The sequence below is a fragment of the Prosopis cineraria genome, unplaced genomic scaffold (assembly GCF_029017545.1).
Source record: "Prosopis cineraria cultivar Desert tree isolate PC_DT_omini unplaced genomic scaffold, ASM2901754v1 PC6, whole genome shotgun sequence".
In the NCBI taxonomy this organism is placed as follows: Eukaryota; Viridiplantae; Streptophyta; class Magnoliopsida; order Fabales; family Fabaceae; genus Prosopis; species Prosopis cineraria.
Window position 1 is genome coordinate 37,418,330 of NW_026555337.1, and position 11,832 is coordinate 37,430,161.

At 35.1% G+C, this 11,832-nt stretch overlaps 1 protein-coding gene across 4 annotated transcripts; it reads right to left on the bottom strand.

Moving 5' to 3' along the window:
• Nucleotides 1–106: 106 nt before the first annotated feature.
• Nucleotides 107–6,762, bottom strand: LOC129313675 (pentatricopeptide repeat-containing protein At2g06000-like). 4 transcript variants are annotated; one of them, XM_054956972.1, is made up of 5 exons: nucleotides 6,591–6,762; nucleotides 4,577–6,464; nucleotides 3,236–3,425; nucleotides 2,868–3,066; nucleotides 107–683 (listed from the first exon to the last, which is right to left on the bottom strand). In XM_054956972.1, exons 2-3 carry the CDS (start codon nucleotides 5,826–5,828, stop codon nucleotides 3,373–3,375), a joined length of 1,305 nt encoding a protein of 434 aa, XP_054812947.1. In that variant the 5' UTR covers nucleotides 5,829–6,464; nucleotides 6,591–6,762; the 3' UTR covers nucleotides 107–683; nucleotides 2,868–3,066; nucleotides 3,236–3,372. The 4 variants fall into 4 exon arrangements, with proteins under 4 accessions (XP_054812947.1, XP_054812949.1, XP_054812950.1 ...); XM_054956974.1 differs by having other exon boundaries at nucleotides 3,236–3,572; nucleotides 4,584–6,762; XM_054956975.1 differs by having other exon boundaries at nucleotides 3,236–3,572; nucleotides 4,577–6,762.
• Nucleotides 6,763–11,832: the final 5,070 nt, after the last annotated feature.

Here is an 11,832-nt window from a genome sequence, read left to right on the forward strand (position 1 = left end):
TGTACAGTCAAATTGTCGAGGATGAAGGACATACAATTTGATCATTATGATGCCATTTTAAAGCTTGTAAGTTGTAACAATTTCGACGTGACAACAATCATCCAAAACAAACAGTTAACATTGTCAAATGGATTGGATAGGACAGGATGCTGTGCAATGCATTTCTTACAAAAGAGAGGCCATCAATTAACAACATAACCCATGTCACCATGACACAAATCTTACACAGACGAAAAAGAATAGCAATTCTTAACAATCATGTAGCTTACTTGTGTTGCATCAAGAAGTTTTCTGGACATTTCACTTTGATGATAACAAATTTCTACTTCAAAAATTAAAATAAATATATCCTCTTCCCCTTTTTTTAATCTACTCCTGAATGTCTCATATACATTAACTTTTGTCAATATAAGAAATTTGGATTGAAAATATTAGAATAATGCAGAACAGCACTGGAATCCTTTCAACATTTATCTATAACTAAATTCCAGCATTGGAATCTCTGCATTGCAATCCTTCTTTGATATTTTCACTAATATTTAATTGACCTCTCCAACTATTTGCGCAAGACTTTCAAAGAGATAAGCTTTGTGTGAGGATCTTATCACCAACATTACTTAGGATTGTTCAAAGTTGCATTGGAATTCAGTGACATAACAGAAGCTCAAAACTTGTACGCATCCCTGAAAAACATGAAACAACAGCACATACGATTAAGATTCGAATTGTTATTAATGTTTACAAGTGCATCATTTATCTGCACATACCCACTTCTCGTAGAGTCCAAATTGTGTCAACAACAATTTGAAGATTACAAACTAAACTTCAAAGACTTGTCTGTATATATATTAGAAAATACATGGGCATATCATGTAAAAGGTGATAACACCTCGACAAAGAAGAAACGGAATGCCTGCCTAAGAAAAACAATATATAATCATGCTAATTCTTCTTCTAAGATGTAGAAATAAGAGACACTGTAAGCTTGTGAAATTAGAGGAACAAAAATAGAAATCTCAGGTCAAAAAAGAAAAGACAGATAGCAATCAGCAATAAAAAAGAACTAAAAAGATTGTAAGCTTGTGAAATTATAGGAACAAATTATCTTGTTATGATTTCCCCCCCCCCCCTGAATTCAATGACCAAAGGTTGAAAAAGGTATGGCAAAGTTTGAAACTTAAATATCCAATTCTTGTCATAATTTCAGCAATGAAAAGAAAATGAACAACAATAATGCAGTGTTTGATAGGCAGAAAAGTCTTTTTCAAAAAAAAAAAAAGAAAAAAGAAATGGGAAATGCACTTTTCCCATTTTCTTTCTATGTACATTTTTTATTTCTTTTCTAGAAAACACTTTTCCGTGTACCAAACATTACTTAAAGGCCCTTTTGGTAGACGGAATGTACTTTGATGGAAAGCAAGGGAAGAAAAGGGACAGCAAGGGAAGGGACAATTTCTAGCCGCATGCTTGCTTGGCATGCAAAGGAAAGAAAAGGGAAATGATGAATTAAAGAAAAATAAATATAAAATATAAAATACCCAAAACACCCCTCACATAATGGGGAAAAAAAGCCCCCTCCCTCGTCGCTGATAAACACTTCACAAATTAAAAAAAAAAAAATTCAGATCCACAGCCACAATTAACATTCCCAACAAAAGAAAGTTCAGATCCACATTTCAAAACAAATGAACAAATGAAAAATGAAAAAACAAAAAAACAAAAAAAAGCCAGATGAAGCTTTGACGGGCACTCATCAACCCATTCCATTGTCGCCTGGGAAGAAGAGAAGCAGATGATGAAGGTTGAGGCTGGAGAGATGACTGCCATCATTGGGGCAGGAAGATAGGACGACACCATCGCTAGCTTTAGGTAGATCTATTGGACAACGAGCAATGCCGTTACTGATGAAGGAGGAATAGGACGACGGACCAGCAAGATGAAATGAAGGAAAGCATCTGGCAAACTAAAGAAGATGAAAAAGGCAAGGGGTATGCAGAATGAAGAAGATGAAGAAGGCAGCCATTTTGGTCCTTTCTCAAATTTTCCTTCACAGGAAGATGCGTTCCCTAGCCTACCTAAAGGATGAGCGGTTCCCTCATGTGATGGAAAATATGCTTTTCATGGAAGTCTTGTTCAGGCTACCAAACTGACATTGTGAAGGAAAATAGCCCATCTTCCTTTTCCTTAGGTAGATTTTCAGGCTACCAAACGGCTTCTAAAGCCTAAGTTTCTTGCATCCCATGCTATCAAGCCAAAGTTTATCTTCACAAAAATCTATTGAAGCAAGTCAAACCAACATTTAGAAAATGACCACATATCACCAGCTCCATAAGCATTATGTAAAGGATAACAGAACACTGTCCTAGAACAATAATGCTCACAAGCCACTTTTGCCTTTTCACTATAAGAAAATTCTATAGTACCATGTGACCATGTCTAGTGACTTATAGATTAATCATAGTAGTACCATTAAATTTTCTTGTCCTGGATTATATTATTTTCAAGTACAAACACCAGAACTTCAATATGGAAGAAAATTTTGGAACTTTTTTCAGATAACCTTCGAATCATTTTAGTATGATCATCACATGGGTATTACTTAAAAACAATACTAAATTACAGGACAAGAATCATCCCCAAATACCCAAGACTCTGAAAGGTTCCAGGCAAGAGATCAAGCAAAGACATCATTGAAGGGTAACAAATGTCAGCAAAAAGAGCCTGAATGTCATAGCAGTCTAATTTGTATTGGAATCAGCTCGCCAGAGTGACAAAGATGAGCTCAAGAATGAAACTCAGATGGACACAAACCCAATCAGCTCAAATAATTCAAGAATGGAAGAAAAAAAAAAAAAAAAAGGATATACCTATACAATCCCATGGATCTACTTGATAGAAGAACAATAGAGGTTCCTTGTGTTCATAGGCCATTGTGATGCCTCCTGTTCTCTCTAATCTCGATGGTGCTGTTTCTTTCTTTCATTTCTCATATATCTCCCTCTTGATTTGTTTCCTTTTCAATTGAATGCTTCTTCTTACACCCGTTGCAGCAACTCTGGATGTGATCTGAGATAAGATAAAATCTGAATTTTGAGACTCCAATTTACATATAAAGAGAAGGACAAAAAAACAACAAAGCAGAGCTCAAGAGGAAATCAAACTATTCAAGGCATGTGAATAGTTCAGTGTCCTTCAACTTTTATATTTAATCGAATTATAGAGTTAAGAGGTTTACTTGCTACGTGCTATGCTGTTTCCTTTAAACTTTGTTCGGTCAACTGGCAGTAGGAGGTATTATCATGTAGAGGTAGCATTGTTCCTTGTAAAAATGAGTAGATTCATTACATGCCCGAGGGTATTAGTCAAATTGGATTACTTTTCATCCAATTCTTTCTTTTTCTTCACTTGGAAGAAATGAATCCCAGCTGCGCAACAATAAAATCTGAGGTCAAAAGGGTGCTAAAAATCAAAGTTTTTGACGTATCATGGAAACAAATTGCTCGGCAGCCATGCAGCTATAAATCTCCTAACTTGTATGACTCATCCAATTGGAACCTTGATCCATGAAGGGCCTTACCAATCAAAAGATCAAAACATCAGAGATCTCAAACAAGCTGCAGGGGAAATACAATCGCTAGATACAGAAAAGAAATTGACAATTTTTAGGTTTCACTGGAAAATTTTTCATCATGCATAAACTTTGCATCTGCCATCATCTTGGATAAAAAGCATTAGCTAAAATCAAGATCAAAACCATTTTATCGTTTACTATTAGCCTTTAAAACCAAAAATCTCCTGTGAAAACAAGAAATTATAATACTGGCATACCATATTATATGCAAATTCTGAACTCATTAAAATTTGGAATTTTTAGCCGACTACTTATAAAGAGAATTGAAAATCACCCTTCCATTTGTGTGTGGCTATTGACAATGGATGACAGTTAAAATAACAATTAATAAAAACACTGTAAAAGCACTGAACAAAGTTTCATTGACATCAGAATTGTACTTGCTCACAAACATGCGTTGTGGTTGCTAAAAGTAATATGCATATTGTCAAGGATTAAAATGGTTAATAGACATGCAAGTGTAACAGTGGGAGGATCAATACATGAAACCTTTTCTTCTGCGATATAGATATGCTATTTCAAGCTTTGGTACATGAAAGTGCATATAGATTCTAAATGCACAAGAATAAAGCAACATGGATTGTGATTGTCATATTTAAATGGCTGAAGAGATATATGGTATTGCGACATGTTGTATGCGGAAATGGCATGGTTTCTAACTACATAGGAGTTCATCTGTTCATTCTTTTTTCCTCTGTGACTCAGTGTCTTACTTGATATTTGATAGTCTCCATTACTTGTAAAAGCACAATATTGCCAAAATAAGAAGATAATGAAGTTTGAGGAACGGAGCTTCAAATATGAAGGATTCAAAGGGATAATTTTCGTGTGAAAAATCAGAGAATAAGCATAAGAAAACAAAGAACAATTATTTGAATATGTCTTCCATGTGAGCTTGAAATGGAACTTGGACTTTTCATGTTTATAAAAGGCATAGTTAAAGACCTCTTACAATTGGCATATCTGCATTTGTCAGTGGATGGTAAGACATTTTCAATGATTTAGATGTCTGGTTCTCAACAAGAGTTTGCTTAATGTGGGCAGCCTCCCCAGGCATTCCAGCCTTCAAAAGACAGGATCTCAAAGAATTTACAGTGATATCATCAGGAGCACAACCAACTGCCAACATCTTATGAAAGATATCAATTGCTTCAAGCATTCTTCCTTTCATACAATGCCCAATAATGAGAATAGTAAACGTCGCCTTATCATGTTTGCACCTTTTCTGCTCCATTTCTGCTACAATTGCATTAGCTTCATCAACATTCCCAGATTTGCAATATCCATCAATGACAGGATTATAAATGAATGGTTTTGGAACAACATCCCTCTGCTTCAATAATCTTAAAAATTCACGAGCTTCATGCAATCTGTTGTTCTTGCACAAAGCACTGATAAGAACAGAGAAAGTGTACAAATTTGGGAGGATATTTTTGGCATTCATTTCATGCCATAAGTCTAAGCCATGTTTCACCTGTCCAATTCGACAGTATCCATCAATCAGGGAAGTATAAGTGACAACATCAGGAGCAAAGCCATGAAAGAGCATCATTTCATGCATGGATAGTGCAGATTTCATGTCACCAGCCTTGCCAAAGCCATCAATAAGAGCATTAAAAGTGACTTCATTAGGTTTAACTCCAGATCTAATCATTTCATCATAAAGGCTAGCAGCCTCTTCCATCTTAGTCAACTTGCTATAACCAGATATTATTGTTGTGTAACTAACAACATCAGGGGCAAACTGACCTTTTAAATAAACTTGTTTTAGTAGACTCTTTGCTCTACCGACCTCATTAATTCTACAAAAACCATGTATAAGAGTGTTAAATGTAACTATATCAGGGGAACAACCACAATTGCTCATGTCATTGAGCAACTTTATGGCTTCATCAGTTTCTCCTGCTGTGCACAGACCTCGCATTAAAATATTGAAGGTGCATGTTTCTGGACGAAAATGTGATCCCACATGCTCCCTAAATAAGATGATGGCATCGTCTACTTTTTTCTGTTTTACCAAGACGTTGAACAAATCATTATAAACAACAGCACTTATTTCAAACTTACTGGACTTAAAATCATCAAGCAATTCCTTCGAAACATTAAACCTGTCTGCTAGTGCGTAAGAGGACACCAAAGACCCTAATAGCCAACTCTCAGGTAAGTGTCCTTCCAACTTCATACAGTCATACACCATTTTTATAGAATCGTAGAGACCATCTCGACAGAGAGAACTCAAAAGCAAGTTATAGGTCAAGCGGGAATGAGTAATATTCAATCTTTCCCTACTTAACGCAAAGAATCTCAAACCCAACTTTGGATTCTTTAGCCTCTTAATAACCTCAAAAGCGAGTGAAGGAGTCAAGAAGTTACCAAAGTAGCCCAAAAACCTATCCAATGAGTTTGAACGGACAAAAACAGTACACACAATCTTAACAAACCAAGCTTCGGCTCTTCTGATGAACTCTTTATCCTCCAAAGGCCTCGGGTCAGATCTTCTCTGAACAAGACCATGGTAATGGCAATGGCTATCTTGGAAACTGAAACACTCGAAGATTGGGATGTGAAGAAAAAGAGGGTCGTCCGCTTCCCCACGCCATAAATGGAGTCGCTCTTACGCCCACATATATAGTCAGTTCCTGTATTTCTTCTCGCATCTCTGGATTTCGTCCAAGGTCTTCTATTCAAACTCCTAAATTTCATCGAGATGGCGGCAAAAATGGTATAGCAAACATGGGACACCTTATTACTCTGCTCTATTCAGAATTTAGACACTGAAAGGGGATGGAGGTGTGCTGGGAGCGAATGCAAGACACCTATGACGACGAATTTGCTGCCAAATCGAAATCAGTAGCAATCCATTAACCATAAATTGAATAAAAATCCCAAATTGATATGGTCGGAAGAAGGGAATCAGCAACCATTCGAGGAGGACAAGGATTTGCAACGAAAGCCTTACCATCAATGAGAATGACGGACCAATGAAGAAAATAAAAACCCAAACACTCACTACTGTATTTAGAGATGCAAAAGAGGAATATGAGAGAGAGAGAGAGAGAGAGAGAGTTTAGAAGATGACCAACAATAGTGGTCTGCTTCCGTCGCTCTCCCTTGCGGCGTGAGTATGCATCAATTCAGGGGAAGGGAAGTAGGGAACACACCCAGGGAATTTTTTTTTAATTCAAATTTTATAAAATTTATTTTAAATTTATAGTATTATATTATAAGTTGAGAATTTTAATTTTAATTTCTTTTAAATAAAAAATTCGTATTATTATTTATTATTCATTTATTCTTCTAAATAATATTAATTTTCTGGTTTTATCTGTTAGATGTGGGTTATCATGCATTAAGAACGAACAATATTGTTTTGATTAGTGGGCTCTCATATTGTTTCAAGTTTTAACTAACCTTTCATAAAATTATTTTATGTTTTATTCTTTTTAGGTAAAAACTTATTAAATTCCTAAATAAAATATGAGCTTTTTTAAAAATTTAATTTAATTTTTTAAAATTTTATATGCTTGAAACAAAAAATGATCCAAATTGATATAAATTTCGAATTACTTAATAGTTGTAAACAATAAACTATAAAGCTTATTTTCCACATTATGTGTTAGAATGGAACCAATCTCTGATTATTTTTTTAGGGTTGAAATTTAATTTTGCTCTTATATTTATTTTTCAAGAATGCTAAGCATTTTATACCTTTAAGTGGGATAATTTTTTTCTTAAAATATTTTTTTGAGGTCTAAAAACACCCTTCTATTGGCAGGTTGTTAAATTTTTTGTTTTCTACTAACATGAATGTTCATTAGGCCGACATACAGTAACAAGTAAAACTTTGACAATGTCTTTTGATGTTAGTTTATCATTAAATTATTTTTTCAAGAGCGTTGAGCATATTAAGGTCTTTCTATAAAAGCACTGTGTCATGAATGATATCTTCGTGATCGTGTAAGACCAATGTAATAAACGATCCCACTGGTTAGCCTCGCACAATATGGGTAAAGGGGGTGACATTGGCATTGGTGCATTCTGCCTTAGTATTCGAGCTAAGTGCACAACTGGTCGGGGGCTAGTGCCGCCTCCCTGATGAGCCCATGGCAGGGCGAAACCAGTAGAATTCGTATGTGGTAAGGCTTGTTTCGAGGATTATGGGGTCCTCAGGACGCCGCACTAGTGCCGTGTGTTGCGCCAGACTTTAAACCCGTGATAGAGTGGTATCAAAGCAGGACGTACTTTACTGTCGTGTGCCTGTGGAGTCCCACGTTGGGACTAGTTGATCTCAACACCGCTCCAGTAGGCCTGTGAGGTGCAAGTGGGTCCAAAAATAGGGACTCGGGCGGGAAGGTTGGCCGTGGTCGACTTACTCCTGTTGGCTCGCGGGTGCGAGTGGGTCCGAAGAGTGCTGAACTCAGGTGGCCATTTAGCGGTGAGCTGATGTGTGTGTAGCAGTACTGTACAGGATATCCTTGGGCGGAGTCTTTCTCCCCTAGCACAAGGGCGTGCTAGATTGGGTGTGGGAGAATGTCACGAATGATATCTTCGTAACTGTGTAAAGACCAATGTGATGAACGATCCGCTGGTTAGCCTCGCACAATATGGGTAAAGGGGGCGACATTGGCATTGGGTGCGTTCTGCCTTAGTCTTCGAGCTAAGTGCACAACTGGTTGGGGGCTAGTGCCGCCTCCCTGATGAGCTTATGGCAGGGCGAAACCAGTAGGATTCGTATGTGATAAGGCTTGTTTCGAGGATTATGGGGTCCTCGGGATGCTGCACGGGCGCCGTGTGCTGCGCAGACTCTAAGCCCGTGACAACTGGATACCTTAAAGTCTTATTAAAATAAGGGGGAATGGCATTAAAGGCCTTAAAGATAGACTTTATTATAATTTGGGCCTAAATGAATCTAATTTTGCTCTGCAGGCTTTGGGGCTTTTATTGCCAATTTTCTTGAGGCCAAAAGTACGATTTTCCCTTTATTTGATTTGAATTCAAACCTGTGTGAACCTTCAAAATAACGAAATAGACCATGTACAACACAATATTCACTATCCACAAGACGATATCCACGCATGCTCAACAAAAAATCCATGCATTTTAAGTATTTCACTAGCCTTGGCTTTAACAAAAATGGCTAAGCAGATCATGCACGACACAACATCCACTATACACAAGACGATGTCTATGCATGTTCAACAAAAAATCCATGCATTTTCAGTATTTCACTAGCCTAGGTTATAATAAAATGATGTTAGGCAGACCATGCACAACACAACATCCACTATGTACAAGATAATGTTCACACATACTCAATAAAAAGTCCATGCATTTTCAATATTAAGAAGGACAATTACACTAGATATGAATAATTTTATGTTGGTATTAGTCTAGGTACTAAAATAAATACCACATGAAATTTAACATAATATTTCAAGTCTGATATATACAAAAAGTTAGTCACTATATCTAAAATATTTAATAGTTGCTTCTCTATATACAAATAAAAAATATATGTGATTCCTAATTACCCAAAAATATTACTTGGGAATGCTTTCATATACATAATTATGGTTGCCTATGTATACTAAAGAAGTACAATGTAACTACTTCTCATGCTAAGTTAGGATTCTTGCATGTCTTACGACTGTGTTTAGCCTCCCCACATCTTGAAAAATAATAAATCTTCTTATCTTGGAAGATTCTATCCTCCTTATTCGTGGCCTCCCGGGAGTACGGCTAGTTAAAGACGGTTGCAAAAAAAAAAAGTTTGTGATATATTCTTACCGAAAGTCCATGTGGTTTCAATTTATCATTATGCTAGGCTTAACAAAATACTAAAGTTAGGAAAATAATACATAATACAATATCCACTATGCACAATATAAGGTTCATTTATTATCAACTAAAAGTCCATACGATTCTACTTTATCAGTAGACTAGGTTTAATAAAATGCAGAAGTAAGCAAATAATACACAACACAATATCCACTATACACAACATAAGATTCATATATTCTCAACTAAAAATCCATACGATTTTACTTTATCAGTAGACTAGACTTAACAAAATGAAGAAATAGACAAATAATGCATAACACAATATCTATTATACACAATATAAGGTTCATTTATTCTCAACTAAAAGTTTATATGATTTTATTTTATCAATAGGCTAGGCTCAACAAAATGCACAAATAAGCAAACAATGCATAACACAATATCCACTATGTACAACATAAGGTTCATATATTCTCAATTAAAAGTCCATACGATTCTACTTTATCAGTAGGCTAAGTTTAATAAAATACACAAATAGGCAAACAATATATATAATACAATATCCACTATGCATAATACAAGGTTCATATATTTTCAACTAAAAGTTCATACAATTCTACTTTACCAGTAGTAGGCTAAGCTTAACAAAATACACAAATAGGCAAACAATGTATAATGCAATATCCACTATACACAATACAAGGTTCATATATTCTCAATTAAAAGTCCATATAATTCTACTTTATCATCAGTAGGTTAAGCTTAACAAAATGCACAAGTAAACAAACAATCTATAACACAATGTCTACTATGCACAATACAAGGTTCATATATTCTCAACTAAAAATTCATATATTTCTAGTTTATCAGTAGGCTGGAATTAACAAAATGTTCAAGTTAGGAAAACAATGTATCGCACAAAATTCATTGTGCATAACACAAGATTCATATACTCTCAACTGAAAGTCCATATGATTCCAGTTTATCAGTAAGCTAAGTTTAACAAAATGCTCAATTTAAACAATGTATAACATGGTATCTACAATTCACAATACAAGGTTTATACATTCTTAATTGAAAGTCCATGCGATTCTAGTTTATCATTAGGTTAGGCTTAACAAAAAGCTCAACTTAGACAAATAATATACAATACAATATCACTATGCACAACATAAGGTTCATATATTCTCAATTGAAAGTCATATAGTTTTGAACTATCACAAGTTTTAGGTTTCAGGTTCAAAACAAGGAGCACATTAAAGCTTTATGACTAAGTGCTAAATAGTCCTATTTTTTCATGACAAATGCACAAAGTCTATAACAATATTATGTTTAGCTAAATTGTCACAACAGGCATGAAAAAAAAATGATATGGACAATAAACAAGGCTTGCAAGATTTTTAAACAAGAGCATCTAAAATATCTTTCCTTAGCCAAAACCACCTCCGAATTAAAGCTTGCAAAGCTGTGTGGTTTCACGTTCATTGTGCATAGATAAAACACATCTGGATGTGCTGTTTGACTAAAACTAAAGAATACAATCTTATCGATAAAGCATGTCAACTTTCAAAAACTAGAATGATGCAAAATGATGCAAACTACTATAGGCTAATACAAAGCAAAGATTTATTGTCTGTTAGCACAAAGCATAAGTTGAAAAAAGGAAAACTAAGTGTTAGCATTCTTTTCTAGTGATATGTGAAGTAAGGGAAAATGAGGGAGAGAACTTACGAGAATGCACAATAGGGGAGGAATAAAGAAGAAGAATGAATGGAGAGGAAGATCCCAACTAGCATAGTCCTCCTCCAACAGTAGCAAGGGGCTAAGTTCCAAGGGTCACCGCAATCAACAGCGATCAACAGCAATCAACAACAACTCAATGCAAGGAAAGAGATGAAAAATCATGATCTATGGTTGAAGTATTAACAGCCAAGACTTCTACACTCGTCCACGTCGATGATAGTCAACAATGACAAAGCGACGACTGAAGAAATGAGAAAGAAGAAATAGAATTCATTGCTTCAAGTTTTTCATGTAGGTTTTCTGAATTCAAATCAAACAAAGGAAAAAAATCATATTTTTGGTCTCAAGAAAATTGGCAATAAGGGCCTCAAGGCCTGCAGGGCAATATAAGATTCATTTAGGCCCAAATTGTAATAAAGTTTGTTTTTAAAGCCCTTAGTGCCATTCCCCCTTAAAATAAAATTTAATGAATATTGCCAGAGTATTAAATATTTTCATATTTAATAATTTAAATATTATTATTTATAAATATTCATTCAAAATTTATAAATTACTTTTTAAATATTAACAATTCAAATCAACATTTTATAAATCTATAGATGACTTTTTATCTTTTATATATCGATTTTTGACCTTCTCCCTGAGATAGTACCCAAATTGTTACATCTTTTTTACAT